The 20,998-nt window shown below is 38.8% G+C and overlaps 1 protein-coding gene across 1 annotated transcript in view; it reads left to right on the forward strand.

Annotated features, from left to right (window-relative positions):
• The window catches only part of ARHGAP15 (Rho GTPase activating protein 15), a 485,392-nt gene that overhangs the window by 71,611 nt on the left and 392,783 nt on the right, over positions 1 to 20,998 (forward strand). Inside the window, exons 5-6 of the mRNA XM_081336568.1 lie at positions 5,179 to 5,266; positions 17,843 to 17,929. Coding sequence (XP_081192694.1) covers positions 5,179 to 5,266; positions 17,843 to 17,929 — 175 coding nt within the window. The remainder of the gene's footprint in view (positions 1 to 5,178; positions 5,267 to 17,842; positions 17,930 to 20,998) is intronic.

Below are 20,998 nucleotides of genomic sequence, written 5' to 3' on the forward strand. Positions count from 1 at the left end.
CTTTGGAGAATACGTTGACCTCCTCTTCTTTGTGGCAACTACTTAGATATTGGAACATTGCTATCATGTCACCCCTAGTCCTTCTTTTCATCAGATTAGACACACCCAATTCTTGCAACTGTTCTTCATATATTTTACGTTCCAGTCCTCTAATCATATTTGTTGCTCTTCTCTGCACTCTTCCATAGAGTCTCAACATCAATTTTATATTGTGGAGGTCAAAACTGGAGGCAATATTCCTCATGTTTTCCTGCATTGGCTTATGCATCAATCTTGGCACCCTGTTCTACTAAGGCCTCAGGAAAGTTGCTAAATTCTATTCAGTAGTAACTGCTGTAAGGAAGACTTGGAGTTAATGTAATTATTAATCTTGAAATTTACATCATTTTATAATTAGGTATTGTTATATTTTTTATTATTTTATACTTTAATTGCTCTTGTATTATTTCAAGTCCCCTTCATGGATTACTGCCTTGTCGTGGTGAAGGGGCTTGCGTAATTCAATGAAGCTATGAGCTATGCCATGCAGGGCCACCCAAGACGGAAAGGTCATAGCAGAGAGTTCTGACAAAACGTGATCCACTGGAGAAGGAAATGGCAACCCATCCAGTATCTTTGCCATGAAAACCCCATGGAGAGTACTAAAAGGCAAAAAGATATGACGCTGGAAGATGAGCCCCTCAGGTCGGAAAGCGTCCAATATGCTACTGGGGAAGAGCAGAGGGCTAGTACTAGTAGCACCAGAAAGAATGAAGCGACTGGGCCAAAGCTGAAAGGACGCTCAGCTGTGGATGTATCTGGTGGTGAAAGGAAAGTCCGATGCTGTAAAGATTTTTTCTCCATAGGAACCTGGAATGTAAGATCCATGAATCAAGGAAAGCTGGACGTGGTCAAAAAAGAGATGACAAGACTGAACATCGACATCTTAAGTATCAGCGAACTAAAATGGACAGGAATGGGTGAATTTAATTCAGATGACCATCAGGTATAGTACTGCGGGCAAGAATCCCTCAGAAGAAATGAAGTAGCCTTCATAATCAATAAAAGAGTAGGAAAAGCAATACTGGGATACAATCCTCAAAATGACAGAATGATCTCAGTTCGAATCCAAGGCAAACCATTCAATATCACAGTAGTCCAAGTCTATGCCCCAACCACCAGTGCTGAAGAGGATTAAATTGACCGGTTCTATGAAGCCCTACAGCACCTTATAGAACTAACACCAAAAAATGATGTCCTTATCATCATGGGGGATTGGAATGCTAAAGTAGGAAGCCAAAAGATAACTGGAATATCAGGCAAGTTTGGCCTTGGAGTACAAAATGAAGCAGGGCACAGGCCGACAGAATTTTGTCAAGAGAATACGATGCTCATAGCAAACACTCTTTTCCAACAACCCAAGAGACAGCTCTACACATGGACATCACCAGACAGTCAACACAGAAATCAGATTGACTATGTGCTCTGCAGCCAAAGATGGAGAAGCTCTATACAGTCAGTAAAAACAAGACCAGGAGCTGACTGTGGCTCAGACCATGAGCTTCTGGTTGCAAAATTTAGGCTTAAAGTGAAGAAAGTAGGGAAAAGCACTAGGCCACTCAGGTATGAACTAAATCATATCCCTGATGAATATACAGTAGAGGTGACAAATAGATTTAAGGAATTAGTTCTGATAGACAAAGTGCCTGAAGAACTATGGACAGAGGTTCGCAACATTGTACAAGAAGTAGCAACTAAAAACATCCCAAAGAAAAAGAAATGCAAGAAAGCAAAATGGCTGTCTGAGGAAGCTTTGCAAATAGCTGAGGACAGGAGGGAAGTGAAAGGCAAGGGAGAAAAAGAAAGATACACCCAACTGAATGCAGAATTCCAGAGAATAGCTAGAAGAGATAAGAATGCCTTCTTAAATGAACAGTGCAAAGAAATAGAAGAAAACAATAGAATAGGGAGGACTAGAGATCATTTCAAGAAAATTGGAGAGATGAAGGGAACGTTTAATGCAAAAATGGGCATGATAAAGGACCAAAATGGCAGGGACCTAACAGAGGCAGAAGAGATTAAGAAGAGGTGGCAAAATTACACAGAAGAACAATACAAGAACTAGCTTAACATCCCAAATAACCACGATGAGGTGGTCACTGACCTCGAGCCAGACATTCTAGAATGTGAAGTGAAATGGGCCTTAGGAAAGCTGAGCAACAACAAAGATAGTGGAGGTGACAGTATTCCAGCTGAGCTATTCAAAATCTTAAAAGATGATGCAGTAAAAGTGCTACACTCAATTTGCCAGCAAATTTGGAAAACTCAACAGTGGCCACAGGATTGGAAAAGATCAGTTTACATTCCAATTCCAAAGAAAGGCAGTGCCAAAGAATGTTCAAACTATCGCACCATTGCACTCATTTCACATGCTAATAAAGTTATGGTTAAAATCCTACAAGCTAGACTCCAGCAGTATGTGGATTGAGAACTACCAGAAGTACAGGCAGTATTTTGAAGAGGCAGAGGAACTAGAGATCAAATTGCCAACATATGCTGGATCATGGAGAAAGCTAGGGAGTTTCAGAAAAACATCTACTTCTTCTTCATTGACTATGCTAAAGCCTTTGATTGTGTGGATCACAACAAACTGTGGCAAGTTCTTAAAGAGATGGGAATACCAGACCATCTTATTTGTCTCTTGAGAAACCTATATGTGGGTCAAGAAGCAACAGTGAGAACTGGACACGGAACCACTGATTGGTTTAAAATTGGGAAAGGAGTCTGGCAAGGCTGTATACTGTCACCCTGCCTTTTTAACTTATATGCAGAGAACATCATGAGAAAGGCAGAGCTAAAAGAATCAAAAGTTGGAATTAAGATTACCGGGAGAAATATCAACAACCTAAGATATGCAGATGGTACCACCCTAATGGCATAAAGTGAAGAGGAACTAAAGAACCTCTTGTTGTGAGTGAAGAAGGAGAGTGCAAATGTTGGGTTGAAACTGAACATTAAGAAAACCAAGATCATGGCATCCGGCCCTCTCAATTCCTGGCAAATAGATGGGGAAGAAATGGAGATAGTGACAGATTTTATTTTCCTGGGCTCCAAGATCACTGCAGATGGGGACTGTAGCCAAGACATTAAAAGACGCTTGCTCCTGGGGAGGAAAGCCATGGCAAATCTACACAGCACACTAAAAAGCAGAGACATCACCCTGCCAACAAAAGTATGTATAGTCAAGGCTATGTCTTCCCAGTTGCAATGTATGGCTGTGAAATTTGGACCATAAGAAAGACTGAGCGCCAAAGAATTGAAGCCTTTGAACTATGGTGCTGGAGAAGACTCCTGCAAGTCCCTTGGACTGCAAGGCGATCAAACCGGTCAGTCCTAAGGGAGATCAACCCTGACTGCTCTTTAGAAGGCCAGATCCTGAAGTTGAAACTCAAATACTTTGGCCACCTTATGAAAAGGAAGGACTCACTGGAGAAGAGCCCAATGCTGGGAAAGGTTGAGGGAAAGAGAAGAATGGGATGACAGAGAATGAGGTGGCTGGATGGAGTCACTGAAGCAGTAGGCGTGAGCCTAAATGGACTCCAGAGGATGGTGGAGGACAGGAAGGCCTGGAGGAACATTGTCCATGGGGTCACAATGGGTCGGACATGACTTCGCAAATAATAACAAAATTATTTCAAGTATTCACTAAGGTTATTTTTACTTGTGAAAAGTACCTTTTGCCTGTACTCTCATATTGTGCTGCCCCACACACATAGGGCAAGTGTTCTACAGGTATTTATTCAGACACCACCACCCCCAAACAGGTCCTCAGAAAGCACCCCTGTTGTGCAGGTCCGGATTCCAAGTTCAGTGGTGCAAAAGGCATTGGGTAACAAAAGACCAATGGGCACACATGAAGTCCAAGAAAGCAGTCCACAATTTAAATGGATTCAGGATACACCACATGGTTCTCCTGCTTGAGCAGGGGGCTGGACTAGAAGACCTCCAAGGCCCCTTCCAGCTCTATTCTATTCTATGATCACATGAGCACATAAGGCACAGAACTGGGCACTTTGTTCTCAGCAACACTCAAGTCCTCAGGGTGGGATTAAGTAGGCAATGCTAGTGAAGCCCTTCATGAGAGGAGTGGTTGCCTCCTCATAAGTAATCTAGCTGACTGTCTCCTCTCTCCTGCAAATATCCTTGGATTAGGAGGAGGTGTGGACTTCACCTCCTCCTCATTGCTAAGAGGTGGCAGGTGCTCCCCATCCTTGCCTGGAGGCTCCTGGCCCACTTGCTGCAACTGTAACTAACATCTCGCAGCCTCAGCCTTTTGCTGATCAGATTGACCAAGCTGAGGCTGTGCCATCAAGCTAGCGTTCTCTTGAGCCCCGATCCTGACCAATGCTTAGCTCCACACTTTCCTCTTCAGACTCAAACTCACCCTCCTCCTCTGAACTCGCATCTGGATAGTGGTGTGGGGGGGGGCGGGTCTGTGACACATATACATTAATAACTATAAATAAATTTGCTAGCTGTTGAAAAAACCTTGCTTCATGGACCAGCTGCCTAGTATCTTATTAATCTAAGAAGTTCAGACTTGGGAAATTTCAGTGCTCTTATTATTGAATTAAATTTAATAATAATATATATTAATAATATAAATTATGATATATAATATATATAAATATATATTAATAATATATATTATAATATATAATATAATAATATATTAAATTAATATATTAAATTAAGATTGCGATAGCTACATCCAATACAATGAGTAATCCTCTTTCCTTTTTTATGTCTTAACTGCAATCCTACAAACATTTTAATTTTTTTTCCAATAGATCCCAGATAAATAGATTTTTATGGAATACTGAGATTATTCTTACCTGCATTTTCTGATACTATCCAATTTTAAAAACTGAGTTCATGTCAAAGAAGTATTGGTAGATGAAGGTGATAAGAACCGACATTTACTTTTTAGATGCTGAAATTTCTCCTCCTCTTCCTTCTCTTTCTCTTCCTTCTCCTCCTCAGCTTCTCCCATGTATATTTTTTGCCTTCAACTTATTTAAATAAATATATTTGTCTGCTACTTCTCTGAGTCGTAAACATTTTGGAATGCTAGTCTACAGAAGCAGTTATGATCCTCATGAGTTTAATTGATGCATTTCTTTATATATTATATTTAAGGAAAAACTGGAGTACTTCTTGGATTGTTCTCACTGGACGAAAAATAGAATTTTATAAGGAATCCAAACAGCCAGCTGTGCCCAATCTGGTAAGCAGTTATCTTTCTCATGTCTCATCTTTTCAGAAGTGCTATTGAAAAAAAAGTTTGGCATGATAAAAAAAATGCAGAGTTGCTAAGCCTCAGACTTCTGAGAGCAGATGTAAGAAAATGGCTCAATAAACTTTTAATCAGATGAGAGAGGAAAGGGAAATAGAACTCAGCATATCTTTTATTAAGAGGTGCTTTTTGAGAATAATTGCAAAGTGAGACGGATGGTGAGTGGCTCTCTAGTAACGCAGAGGTAACGCTTTAAATTAAGGTGCCAGTTATAAATGCTTTATTCTTATTTATGAAATGATCTCTAAATGCAACTACTTCCTCAAATAATGTATTATAAAGTATGTTATAAAATGCATTAGTAATAAATGCTTAACAGATGATGCGATGAGAATCTGTTACAAAGAATATTATAAGATGTAAATTGTATTAAACCCTGTGTTTGCATCTTTAATACATGAATTTAAGTTGCTATTGAGCTTGCTATAAAGCGCCTTGCATATCATAAATAATAATAAAGTAGTTATAAATTGCACCTTAATACAGGGTGTTACCAAAGAGCAAAACAATGTAACTTAACAAAGTGATTTTTATCTTCATATAAATGTGACATTTTTTGTTTCTGCCTAACATTTTCTGAATGTGCCTTATGATTCCATCTAATAGACATAATGCATCTCTAAGCAGAATTCACTGTGTTTAATTTTTTTTAATGTACCTCAAGGAGAGGCTGCTGATCATGCCTTTGTAGAAACATTGTGGAAATAACCATGGCCGGTTTCCTTTCCAGGCTAGAAAGAATGCCTTTTTCTCTGGATTTCAAAAGGAAGAACAATCCAGAGAAAAAATTCCAAAGAACCAGTACAAAAATGTATAATTAGCTATTAGCAGCTAGAAAAGGAAGGCAGAAAAATGAGGGGGGGCGGGGGAGAGAGAAAAGAAAAATATGAGTGAAATGAAAAAGAAGGGAATTATTAGAATGTTTGTTAATGTTTTTTTTTGTTCACTTTTTTGCCTTTTTAACTTTTTTTATAGCCATCATATGGTTTAATTTCACTACTAATGTAATGTTTATTTTAAAAATGAGCATGTATTCACTTCCTTTTTGCTTGCTTTAACTTTTCTGTTGTTTACTTAATTTATTAAAATGTGAATAAGAGCAGCAATCCAGAAACATATTCAACTACAGCTAAAACAAGGAAATAGACGGTAAATGGTTATAATTTTAAACAAAATCAGTAGCAAAATATGGAAATGGCTTTGAATGTGGTAGTCAAGGATCCAAAAATTATTTTGAGGCTTCCTCTCTCCCTCCCCTCCCCCCACTCTCTCTTTCTGAGATAACATTGCAGAAGTGAGGAGACAGGGTTAAATCATCAATTTTGTTTGTGGACGTTTCAAAAGCACTCAGGAAATTAGGAGCAAACAGCATGCATTAATTTGGCCTTTATCTTGGCAAATCAAAACAAACAAAAACCATCCTTACCAGGAAAAAATAGCAACTTTGCTTCTGAATTTCCATAGTGCCACTTTGGAATATTCCAAAGGACCACAAAGGCTGTGCCCTTGTTACATAAGTAGTATGATGGATTGGTTCCATTCTTCACACCTCCCAACCTCTATGATGAACCACTGCAAATTTGATTTCATTACGTGATATCACAAAGCCAACTGAGAGATAAGATATACTGTGTTTCCCTGAAAATAAGACCCGGTCTTATATTATTTTTGCCTCTAAAAGAAGCATTAGGTCTTATTTTTGGGAGAAGTCGTATTTTTCCCCAGGAGCTGTTCCACGTGCCCCCGCACCTGCTTACTGTGCTGCAGGGCTCCTGCTGCTATTGCCGCAGTGAGGCCTGTCATGCTACAGACACCACCAGCGCAAGGCGTGTCCTGCCACCATTGCCACTGCCACCGCAATGCCTGTCCTGTTGCCATTGCTGCTGCGAGGTGTGTCCTGCTGCCATTGCCACCGCCACAAGGGGGAGCTGCCCCATGCGCCCCACACCCGCTTACCATGCCACAAGGCATATCCTGCTGTCATTGTTGCCGCGGCCATGAGGTGCATCATGCTGCCATGAGACGTGTGCTGCCGCCGCCATGAGGCACATTCCTGCTGCCATTGCCGCCACTGTGAGGCATGTCCTGTAATGTGCCTCATAGCGGTGGTGGCAATGGCAGAAACTTCCTTGCATCGGCAGCAGCAGTAAGAGCCCTGCAGCAAAGTAAGCAGGCGTGGGGCATGTGGGGCAGCTCCCCTGTCCCCCCTGCCTCACCTCACTTTGTATCTTAGTAAATAAGTAGGGCTTATTTTCGGGGTAGGTCTTATTTTTGGGAAAAGACAGTAGGTAGTCCTTGATTTACGATCATAATTGGGACTAAAACCTCTATCATTAGGCAAGATGGTTGTTAATTGAGTTGTATCCAATTTTATGGTCTTTTTGCTGTGATCATTAAATTAATCACATGGTTGTTAAGTTAATCTGGCTTCCCCCTGCTGATTTTGCTGGTTACAAATCAGCTAGAAAAGTTGCAAATGTGACCCCAAAACACTGCAACCGTCATAAATACATGCCAGCTTCCAAGCTCATGAATTTTGTTCATGTGACCATGGGCCTGCTGAGCTGGTTGTAAGTATGAGGGCTGATTGTAAGGCAGCTTTTTCAATGCCCTTGTAACTTCTGTCACTAAAAGAATGGTTGTAGCCTGAGGACTGCCTGTCACTCTTACCCCAGTATCAGTTTTATCCTGTTTGTAAATTCACTCTCTCTTTGGTATTTTCAACATATACACTGGAAAATCAATAATAAAATATATTTTTTAAAATGACTTACTTTTCCTTAGAAACTACAATAGAACAGAAATAAATGTACACCATATTCAGTCAACAGTAAATAAAACAATGACCAAACATTTCTGCACTATAGAGGTTAGCCTTTCTGTTTCATTACATTGTTTTATTACTGGCTGAATTCTCTCATTGTCAAAGTATGCCTGTTAATAATGTATTTTTTTTTTACTGTTACAGGCCTAGCAGGAAAAAAAAGTTTGAACTCTGGAGACAAGCTTATTTGCTTCTGATGCAGATTAATGTGATTTTCTTTTCTTTTTTTAAAAAAAATTCATCCTGCCATAATTTTTGATAGCACAAAGGAAATAAACATATAGTTCTGATCTGATTAAAAATTGTTTATCAATTTTACTTTTAAGAGTGGTTTATTTTGGAGAATGAAAGAATCCAACCATTAATTCAATAATGTAATGAAGTTGATGTTTATTCGTTGCAGTGTGAATTTAATAACAAATACAATTTTACAATGAAAATATTGTGATTTTCCATAAAGATGGATATATACTCTACTTAGAAATAAATTAATTCATTAGTTCTTGATTAAAGGCTATGTTATAAATACAAAATAGGAAGAAAAACTGCATTCATGTAGACTCCCGTTTTCAGACTCCATTCCGGTAACTCTGGTTTTATTGAGAATAGGTATTTCATCAGGTAGAACATTTGGCATTTGTGGGTACAGGAATATTGTGCCAGTTTTAGTTAAGAGGACAGTTAACAGGACTGTTATAAATTGATTTAATTATTTAATTAATGGCCATCCAGTCCTCCCCATGCGGCTGGGTGGTTACCAAACAACTAAAAACATCAGCAAGATAACAGGAGAATTAATTAAAAGGTATTTGTCCATCTTATGCATGCCTAATGAATATACCATTTTAAAATGAGCTCATCTTACTCCTGGCTCAGGGCTAGGGGAAAAAAATCGCAAGGCAAGCACAGCAACAGAGAAGGACACCTCCTGGGTCCTATTGAATAACACTGTTTAATTGAAAGTTCATGGAGCACACTAACCCTGGGACATCTTGGGAAATGGGCCATCATAATTGGAAAAACTGTGTGCCTGTCAATGTCTAAGATGTAGGTAGGTAAGTAAGTACTGTAAGTAGATAACAGGAACACTATATTTTATAGGTAATTGCAACATTTCATTTAGTGACTAGTGACTATTCAAAGTTACAACAGCACTGAAAAAAGTGACGATTGTTTTTCACACTTATGACCATTGCGGCATCCCCATGGTCACATGATCAAAATGTGGATGCTTGCCGGCTGGCTCATATTTATGACGGTTGCAGTGTCCTGGGGTCACGTGATCACCTTTTGCGACCTTTTGACAAGCAAAGCCAAATAGAGAAGCCAGGTTCACTTAACAACCGAGTTACTAATTTAACAACTGCGGCGATTCGCTTAACGACTGTGTCAAGAGAGGTTGTAAAATGGGGCAAAGCTCACTTAACAACTGCTGCACTTAGCGACAGAAATTTTAAGCTCAATTGTGGTCGTAAGTCAAGGACTACCTGTATGTACAGTATACTGATTTGAAGGAAACATTTTCAACTGGCCGTTCTTAACTTTAATCACAGGCTGAGCTGTCTCTGTTGTAAAATATTAGGTTGCTATGCATTCTTTACGTACAGTTGTTGGCAATGTTCTCTGAATACCATATCTTTTTAAGCAAATTTCCATTTTGACATGAAAAGCTAGCCCAGTAGGCATTTTTAGCCTCCAGAAACTTCAGCAGATAGTAACATAGCTCAGGCTATTAGTCCTTGTGCAAACTAATTTGCTGGACAAAAATGCTCCCTACATCCATATTCACAAGAACGGGACTTAAATGTAAAGGACACTTTTAGCAGTTTACAAGAACTGTTCTTCCAACTGTTTTGATAGAACATAATTGGCCTGACTGCAAAATACAAAGCAAGGGCATTTTTTTAGTTATTTAAAAGATTTATATGGACACTTATCTTATAAAGCACAACTCTGGGAAGGTCACAATCAATTCCATCTTTGAGAGATCCCACTTGATGGATTGAACCTTTTTTTTTTTTTGCATACAGCGATGGAGGCCTAAAGTGAAAAGGTTTTATAAAACCCAGCTGAAGGCCTAGGACTGGGGCCATGGCGTGCGTGCCAACAGACAGGCCTCTGCGTGCCACCTGTGGCATGCGTGCCATAGGTTTGCCACCACAGATCTATGCAATCCTGCTATCCCTGTGCCTGGGAGAAAAGACAGTTCTTACCCTGACTGGGAGAACCAGTTTACTATGGTGGTTAAGGCATAAGGCTAAAAACTAGGAGACTGTGAGTTCTAGTCCTGCCTTGCACAGAAGTTGTGGGTGCTGCATCATTGGATGTTTTTAAGAAGAGACTGGATATCCATTTGTCTGGAATGATATAGGGCAGGTGTCTGCAACCTTGACAACTTTAAGACTTATGGAGTCCACAAGTCTTAAAGTTGCCAAGGTTGCAGACCCCTGGTATAGGGTCTCCTGCTTGAGCAGGGGGGTTGGATTAGAAGACTTGATTGGTCTAAGTGACAACAGCACAGAAAAAAGTGACTTATGACTGTTTTTCACACTTACAGCCATTGCAGCATCTCCATGGTCACATGATCAAAATTCCAATACTTGGCAAATGGCTCATATTCATGATGTCATTTAACAACACAAACTTTGGACTCAATTGTGGTCGTAAATGGAGTTCAGATTCTGTGCCCAGCTTGGTATATCACAGTTTAAGGAGAATTCTGAGATATTTTGCCAATCTCACATTTCCCTCTTCCAAGGGTGGCTCTTTCAGAAGTTCTCCTTCCCGGGGAATGTTTTGGCCCTGTTAAAAGAAGAGTATTTATTAAAGACTTTTTATGTTAGATATCCATGAAACAGAAAGTGGAAGGATGTAATAGCTGTGAATGAAAATAGTCTGATCAGATGGATGGGATAGATAAATATATACATTCCTTTCCTAGAGATGGAGCTTCGTCAAAGATAGAAGCCTCTCTCCTACTCCTGTTGGGTTTAGATGCCATCTCTCTGGGACCTCTCTTCCTCCAGGGAAACCACCCATGGACTTTTCTATTCCCTCTCCAACTAGAAACTGACATTTGGTCTGCACACTCATATTACTTTCCAATTTTTTTTCTCCAGCCACTTTATTTTACTCCTCTCTTTCTCCACCAGTTTTCTGTCTTCTCTTTCTCTCTTTCTTCAGTTTTGGGACATGATTAAGGCATCAGGTTCAAGGCAGGAGATGGTGAGTTCTAATCCCACCTTAATGAAAGTTGGTTGAATTTCTCTCTTTCTCTCTCTCTCTCCCTCCCTTCCTCCCTCCCCAATTCACCCAATAGTAGTGCTGTTTTGGAAAAAAACAATAGGAGGATGAAGGCGTATTAGGTATTGTTACCTGCCTTAAGGTATTTATCACAACAATAAAGGAGAGATATGAATGAATGAATGAATGAATGAATGAATGAATGAATGATAGATAGATAGAATGCCCTAGGGCCTAGACTGTCCCTCTCTTCCAGAGGTCTAGTCCCCAACACTACATACCAAACTGGACAATGGGACTGCTGTCCCTACCTCTCCCCACAACAGCCCTAGCTAGCTGTCAGGTCAGCTCATCTGTCCTCATGACCAAAAGACCTCCAAGGTCCCTTCATGCCCTGTGATTCTATGTTCTAGGGCAGCATAGCTGCCCTTCTAGGCTGGAACTGGGCTTCTTTTCCCCTTTCCTCGCTCCAAAGGCTGAGTCACTCCAGCACAAGAGAAGCCACACCAGGCCACTAAAAACCAAAGGCCACATTTAAACGCATGGTAAAGGAATGAGTATACACCTAAAAGGATGGCTGAGCTGATTGTTTAGGATGGAAAAAAATGAGAAAGATTCAGTGGATGATAGGAAGGTGATAAGGGATGTTGAATGTGAGATGGGCCATTATTAGACTTTGTCAAAACTGGATCTTGGGAAACAATTGACATGGAATAAAAGGACAGAAGTTAAAGAAAGTATAACTACAAGGCAGGGCTTTTTTTCTCATAGAACGCTCAGAACGGAGTTCCGGCACCTTTTTTGGATGGAATCTTGTAGCGTAGGCAAGGCGGGTTGTATGACATGTGTGAGTTCCGGCACCTTTTTCTTTTACAAAAAAAGCACTGCTGCAAGGTATATAAAAAGGTATTCGGTGATGGATGATAAGAGTACAAAGAAGATGTGGAAAGTACTTGGATAAACATGAAAATAGTTATGTTATATAGCGCCCCAGACTATATTCATACTAATGAAAAGTATGTAAAAGGATGCTTGGCAGAATGATACAGTGAAGTAGGTTGTGAATGAAAAGGAAATGCTGTAAAAATAAGCATGAAAGCAAAATACTGAGTGCAAAAGAAAAAAGAAGTCATTTGCAAAGATTATAGTCAAAAAGAAGAAAAGCAATTGGGAGATTAAACACAGAGCTTTTTGGTTGTTGTTAGTTGCGAAGTCGTGTCCGACCCATCGCGACCCTATGGACAATGTTCCTCCAGGCCTTCCTGTCCTCTACCATCTTCTGGAGTCCAGTTAAGCTCACGCCTACTGCTTCAGTGACTCCATCCAGCCACCTCATTCTCTGTCGTCCCCTTCTTCTATTGCCCTCAATCTTTCCCAGCATTAGGCTCTTCTCCAGTGAGTCCTTCCTCCTCATTAGGTGGCCAAAGTATTTGAGTTTTAGCTTCAGGATCTGGCCTTCTAAAGAGCAGTCAGGGTTGATCTCCTCTAGGACTGACCGGTTTGATCGCCTTGCAGTCCAAGGGACTCGCAGGAGTCTTCTCCAGCACCAGAGTTCAAAGGCCTCAATTCTTTTGCGCTCAGCCTTTCTTATGGTCCAACTTTCACTGCCATACATTGCAACTGGGAAGACCATAGCCTTGACTATACGCACTTTTGTTGACAGGGTGATGTCTCTGCTTTTTAGTGTGCTGTCTAGATTTGCCATGGCTTTCCTCCCTAGGAGCAAGCGTCTTTTAATTTCTTGACTACAGTCCCCATCTGCAGTGATCTTGGAGCCCAGGAAAATAAAATCTGTCACTACCTCCATTTCTTCCCCATCTATTTGCCAGGAATTAAGAGGGCCGGATGCCATGATCTTAGTTTTCTTAATGTTTAGTTTCAACCCAACTTTTGCACTCTCCTTCTTCACTCGCAACAAGAGACTCTTCAGTTCCTCTTCACTTTCTGCCATTAGAGTGGTATCATCTGCATATCTTAGGTTGTTGATATTTCTTCCAGCAATCTTAATTCCAACTTTTGATTCATCTAGCCCTGCCTTTCTCATGATGTGCTCTGCATATAAGTTAAATAGGCAAGGCGACAGTATACAGCCTTGCCGGACTCCTTTCCCAATTTTGAACCAATCAGTGGTTCCGTGTCCAGTTCTCACTGTTGCTTCTTGGCCCGCATATAGGTTTCTCAAGAGACAAATAAGATGTTCTGGTACTCCCATCTCTTTAAGAACTTGCCACAGTTTGTTATGATCCACACAATCAAAGGCTTTAGCATAGTCAATGAAGAAGAAGTAGATGTTTTTCTGGAACTCTCTAGCTTTTTCCATGATCCAGCGTATGTTGGCAATTTGATCTCTAGTTCCTCTGCCTCTTCGAAATCCTGCCTGTACTTCTGGTAGTTCTCGATCCACATACTGCTGGAGTCTAGCTTGTAGGATTTTAAGCATAACTTTACTAGCATGAGAAATGAGTGCAATGGTGCGATAGTTTGAACATTCTTTGGCACTGCCTTTCTTTGGAATTGGAATGTAAACTGATCTTTTCCAATCCTGTGGCCACTGTTGAGTTTTCCAAATTTGCTGGCAAATTGAGTGTAGCACTTTTACTGCATCGTCTTTTAAGATTTTGAATAGCTCAGCTGGAATACTGTCACCTCCACTAGCTTTGTTGTTGCTCAGCTTTTCTAAGGCCCACTTCACTTCACATTCTAGGATGTCTGGCTCGAGGTCAGTGACCACCTCATTGTGATTATCAGGGACGTTAAGCTCATTCTTGTATAGTTCTTCTGTGTAATTTTGCCATCTCTTCTTAATCTCTTCTGCCTCTGTTAGGTCCCTGCCATTTTGGTCCTTTATCATGCCCATTTTTGCATTGAACGTTCCCTTCATCTCTCCAATTTTCTTGAAAAGATCTCTGGTCCTCCCTATTCTATTGTTTTCTTCTATTTCTTTGCACTGTTCATTTAAGAAGTCATTCTTATCTCTTCTAGCTATTCTCTGGAATTCTGCATTCAATTGGGCGTATCTTTCTTTTTCTCCCTTGCCTTTTGCTTCCCCCCTTTCCTCAGCTATTTGCAAAGCTTCCTCAGACAGCCATTTTGCTTTCTTGCATTTCTTTTTCTTTGGGATGGTTTTGGTTGCTACCTCTTGTACAATGTTGCGAACCTCTGTCCATAGTTCTTCAGGCACCCTGTCTATCAGATCTAATTCCTTAAATCTATTTGTCACCTCTACTGTATATTCAACAGGGATATGATTTAATTCATACCTGACTGGCCTAGTGCTTTTCCCTACTTTCTTCAGTTTAAGCTTAAACTTTGCAACAAGAAGCTCATGGTCTGAGCCACAGTCAGCTCCTGGTCTTGTTTTTATTGACTGTATAGAGCTTCTCCATCTTTGGCTGCAGAGTACATAGTCAATCTGATTTCTGTGTTGACCGTCTGGTGATGTCCATGTGTAGAGCTGTCTCTTGGGTTGTTGGAAAAGGGTGTTTGCTATGACCATCGTATTCTCTTGACAAAATTCTATCAGCCTGTGCCCTGCTTCATTTTGTACTCCAAGGCCAAACTTGCCTGTTATTCCGGTTATCTTTTGGCTTCCTACTTTAGCATTCCAATCCCCCATGATGATAAGGACATCATTTTTTGGTGTTAGTTCTATAAGGTGCTGTAGGGCTTCATAGAACCGGTCAATTTCATCCTCTTCAGCACCGGTGGTTGGGGCATAGACTTGGACTACTGTGATATTGAATGGTTTGCCTTGGATTCGAACTGAGATCATTCTGTCATTTTGAGGATTGTATCCCAGTATTGCTTTTCCTACTCTTTTATTGACTATGAAGGCTACTCCATTTCTTCTGAGGGATTCTTGCCCGCAGTAGTATACCTGATGGTCATCTGAATTAAATTCACCCATTCCTGTCCATTTTAGTTCGCTGATACCTAAGATGTCAATGTTCAGTCTTGTCATCTCTTGTTTGACCACGTCCAGCTTTCCTTGATTCATGGATCTTACATTCCAGGTTCCTATGGAGAAAAAATCTTTACAGCATCGGACTTTCCTTTCACTACCAGACATATCCACAGCTGAGCGTCCTTTCGGCTTTGGCCCAGTCGCTTCATTCTTTCTGGCGCTACTAGTACTAGCCCTCTGCTCTTCCCCAGTAGCATATTGGACGCCTTCCGACCTGAGGGGCTCATCTTCCAGCGTCATATCGTTTTGCCTTTTGGTACTGTCCATAGGGTTTTCATGGCAAAGATACTGGAGTGGGTTGCCATTTCCTTCTCCAGTGGATCACGTTTTGTCAGAACTCTCTGCTATGACCTGTCCGTCTTGGGTGGCCCTGCACGGCATAGCTCATAGCTTCATTGAATTACGCAAGCCCCTTCGCCACGACAAGGCAGTAATCCATGAAGGGGAGCTTTTTGGTAGGCGTGAGAAAATATGTAATAAAAGAAAACACAATATATGTTGAAAATTAGAATTGAAATTAGTACAATAGATGCTAACGTCCAAGAAATGATGAAAAAGAAGTTATAAATACTTGAAGGATCTTGGAACAATGGTGGTGGTATCACTAGAAGAATTTTGAAGTATGAATATATGATGCTTATGGAGAGGTTGTGCAAGTTGTTTAATATGTGTGTGCCATCATTGCATCTGTGCCAGGCCATTGGAAGAATGCTTCTATTGTTTGTGTGTACAAAGAGATGAGTAACAGGAACGAATGCAAAAACTACAAAATTATGTGACCCTGGGAAGGTATTTGAGATAATTCTGATAAAAAAGGTTGGAGACTTGACTGATTAAAATACAAAAAATGCATTGTGCCTTTATGTCATACAGTGGGGATGAGAATACAGACCAGATATATCTATTTATCTATTTACCAGGACATTTATTTTTTTATTTATTTTAATCCTATTTATATCCCGCCCTTCTCTGAAGACTCAGGGCGGCTTACAATTTAAGCACAAACCAATGTGCTTAGCAATAGCCTTCATTCTATGTATATGCCTGCTTATTAGGGCTTTTGCCCCCCCCCAAGCGGCATTATTACAAAGTCAGCTTATTGCCCCCAACAATCTGGGTCCTCATTTTACCTATCTCGGAAGGATGGAAGGCTGAGTCAACCTTGAGCCTGGTTAAGATAGACGTATTAATGTGATAGATAATGTGATAGACGTATTAATGTGAGAAAAGTATGTTTGTTAATTGAAAGAAAAGTATAGGGTAAAATGAATAGGCTTGGATTATGGAAGAGTGTCTATAAATATGGAGTTGAAAATTGCTGCTGAATATGATTAAAGCAATACATGATGCATGAAAATCAGTGGAATGCCTAGTGAATAGCTCAACATTTAGCAAGGACAAAGCTGTGTGATATCCCTGCAGTTGTTTTAGGTAAATAAAATAAATAGATGAATGTTTAAGGAATGGTTGTTGGGTAGCTAGAAGTGTGGGTTGGGGATGTGGGTAGGATCAAACGGCAATGGGTCAAATGCAAATGGCAAAGCAACTATTACTATAGGAAGAGTGAATAGGTTGAGTGGAAGAGGAAGAATTAGAAAGTTGTGGTTGGATAGATTTCTTCTTAAAATCTTCAAGAAGAGAAGGATGAGAAGTTTAAAGGGTAAAGAAGTTTATGGCACAGTGGAAGGGCAAATGTTTTGCAAAAAAAAGACATGGAAAACTATACTGAATAGTGTACTTCCTGCCTTTAATTTCTTTGGCTTATTATTTCTTACTTTTGCTTTGTACTGTTCCTAATACCGCTTAGTCTGAAAGGGAATAGCCTGACTGATAAGTATGTAGCATTTGGAAATGTTATTACTTACATCTGGCTCAAATAACTCCAGCAGGGTGAGAAACACAGTTAAGAGCTGTGGGAAGAAGCCTTTGGGAGGAAGACGGTACTTAAGATGACTGCTTGTACTCAGAGGCTTTAGGCTTTGGCTGAGTTACAACAAGCTTAACACATGATCATGACTTGGTAGATACCTCTTCCCCACAAGCAAGACCTTCAGTGGAACAAACATTGACAGAGAAAGAGGCATTCAGAACAGAGAAATAGGCTTAGCCAAACATTACTTGCAAAGTCTAACCTGAGCTGTGTCTGCTTGAGTTTTTATAAAACTAAGTTAAGTTTGTTTTTCCCCCTAAAATTAAAAACACATTATTTATGGGGGGGGGGGGTTTGGTCACAATAAAGCTAACGTAGATGTTGCAGTTTCCTAGGAGCTACTAATCGATATTTTGAAGGACTTTGTATAAGTAACATATGAATTGGGCAACATATATTAAGAATAAGAATTCATAAGAATTCCTGTGAAAATTTGAAGAGGGACATCCAATATGGAGAACAGGTGACCCAGTGAATTTGATCAATTAATTCACCAATGTCTTTGGAAGCCACAGCCAATTCATTCTCAACATTCTTTATTCACAGAAAGGAACCAAACCTGAGTGGCTGGACTTGTGTGGAGCTCAGATTGAGTGGACCAAGGAAAAATCTAGCAAAAAGAATGTCTTCCAGGTAGGATATGATTTATTATTATCCCCTTGTTCTTTGTCAGTCAAGGGTCTCCTGTTTTATTTTGTTGTTCATAATCAGGATTCCTTCCCAAGGGCAGCTGTTTAATGACTATAGTACACTGAGGCGGTGTTTGCATTTTCTCTGTTAAAGCAACTGAAAAGCATAATATTTTATTCAGTATTTTTCCCCCTCTCCCTTGGCTAAAGTGTCTTGATGATTGAATTAACTCAAAACCCTTGAGAACCTGTTGATTTGCTGATTAATGTGCTACATGCAATTTGTTTATAAAAGTTAGGAGGTAATTTGTTTTGGGTTTACAGACTGGGATCCTTGACCTAATGAACTTCTGTAAACAGAACTTTCACATGCTGCTTACACAAGTTGTACTCCCAACTGAATGGAATTTGACTGTTTATTTTTGTGATTTCTCAGGGTTTTAATGACGGATTAGGGGGCAAAGTGATGGGGAAGGAAAAAAAGCTACATTTTTCAAAGTTAATTCAAAGAGCCTTGCCTTTTCTTCAAAGACAAATAATTTTAATGATTGCAAAGAATTTAACCAAGTTGCTTTCTGATACTATTTAACAGCTGAATTATGGTGGAAGCAACTTCCAAGTAACAATTATGTAGATTACAGCCTTATATTACAATCCATGATAACTCAGAAATCTCATTGGAATAGGGTTACAACCTCAGATATCTGAGCTGGGTTCATGTGGATAACTCGAGTTATTTCGTTAGGAGATAGGCAGCAAATAAATTCCATGAATAAATAAAACAACTTGAATGGCACAGAACCTTAGAAGTAAATTCTTGGGCACTGTGGGAAACAAATGGTCATTTCCACAAAAATGACATAGCCATCTGTGAATGTTGGTATGTTTTGTGGGAACATGCATGTCCTCTCCATGGCCATGAATAAAAGCTGTATCATACCAAGAAGTCCAATTACAATTGATATGACAGTCATTTCTTCCTCTATTATCTTCCAACTCCAATCTGTGAATCATATCTTGTTATTTTCTCCAATTGTTCTTCATCAATTCAGTTGTCTCCAGATATTGCCAAAAACAATAAACCACATCTTCTTCTTTTTTATAATGGTAATGACAGGTGTATTTTATACCCTAAGTACCTATCAGTTTGAATTTTGAAATCCTACAAAATTTTGATCTTGTTTTTGCAACTTTTTCAGACACTTGGTCCTATTGTTGTTATGCTTTTATTTATCAAGGAATAACACAGTAGTAAGACAAACAAAAATAGTCACACATTACTGGTGTTTAGAAATCCTAGTAATGTCCTAAGATGTAATGTACCCAATAAGATGGTTCATATTGCATTATATTCATATTTTTTTGTAAATTCACAGTTGATATTCATAATTTTGGCTAAGGTCCTAATAATTACAGGGATGATTTTGCAAGATCTTTTCTATAATCTCTGCATTTGGATTGTTCAGTCTTTATGTATTATAACTTTTTTTCCAATTCTTTCTGCTTGACTGCTGTCTCTGGAGATTGCCACATCCAAAAGAATTAATCTGAGGGAGATTGGCAGTTAAGAAATATAAAATATAAATAAATAAAACATATTTTCAGTTACTATATTTGATATATAGTGTTCTAAACTGTGATTTTTAACTAATAAAGATTTTTTAATTATTTAAAAAAAGTCTCAGAAAATTATAAAACCGTTTTCAGTAACTTTTTCAATGTTGGGGTTATGCCACATTCAGGAAACTCAAAAATTATATTTTTTGTACAAATGCCAATTACTCATGGTGACTAAGCTGTCATGATTTTTATAGTCAATCTGACCATTTATATATATATATATATATATATATATATATATATATATATATATATATATATATATATATATATATATATATATAATTTTTATTTTAATTCCATTTATATCCCGCCCTTCTCCAAAGACTCAGGGCGGCTTACAAGCTTAACAGTAGCCTTCATTATATATATATATATATATATATATATATATATATATATATATATATATATATATATATATATATATATATATATATCGGCTTTGAAACGGAGATGAGCACCGGCCCCTAGAGTCGGAAACGACTAGCACACATGTGCGGGGGAACCTTTACCTTTTTACCTATATATATATATATATATATATATATATATATATATATATATATATATATATATATATCAACAAAAATAAAATACAAAACAGAAAAACAACAACAAAAATACATCCAACACTAAGAACAACAACAACAACAAAAGTGTACCAAAGTGGTGGTGGTGGGGAAACATGACTCAAATATCAAATGAATTTAACATTAAACATATCCACCCTAGCTAGATGCTTAAAAACCCCCAAAAATGATGAATTCTGTTCCCCTTTACATAACGGGTCTACAAATAGTACCATTTTGGTGCATCAACTAATTACATAAACCATAGTTTCATTGTTTTATTTTTTAAAAAAATATTTGTAAAATATTGTAATGCTGCTGTTACATTGAATCTTTGATTGTTTTATTTATTTATTTATTTATTTATTTATTTATTTATTTATTTATTTATTTATTTATTTATTTATTTATTTATTTATTTATTTATTTATTTATTTATTTATTTATTTTTAATGCCTCTTATTGAACTGTAAAAACTATCTTTCCTGATGGGGGTCAGCCTGTAACAGGTCTTGTCATCTCTACAGTATTTTCAGTTTCTTTATATATTTTCCATGAATGGTTTTGTCTCCAGTTTTCTAAATAGTTTCCAATAATTCATTCCTATGGTTATTTTTTTTTTTTTGCTTCTCCTACTCTTTTGGGGAAAATATGATGAGCATTTTCTCTTTCCTTGCTTCGCTGTATGTACAAGTAGTCCTTGGGACCAGAATATCAACTGCTAAAACTGGATGTTAAGCGAGTCGTGTCCAGCTTTACGACCATTTTCGCACCAACTGTTCATTGAATCACTGCATTTGTTAAGTGAATCCTGCGGTTGTTGAGAAAATCCAACATTTCCCTCCCCACCTCCCCCACCACCCCACCTTTGACTTTACATG

The sequence above is a fragment of the Vipera berus genome (genome assembly GCF_964194415.1).
Source record: "Vipera berus genome assembly, chromosome: 1".
NCBI classification, from domain to species: domain Eukaryota; kingdom Metazoa; phylum Chordata; class Lepidosauria; order Squamata; family Viperidae; genus Vipera; species Vipera berus.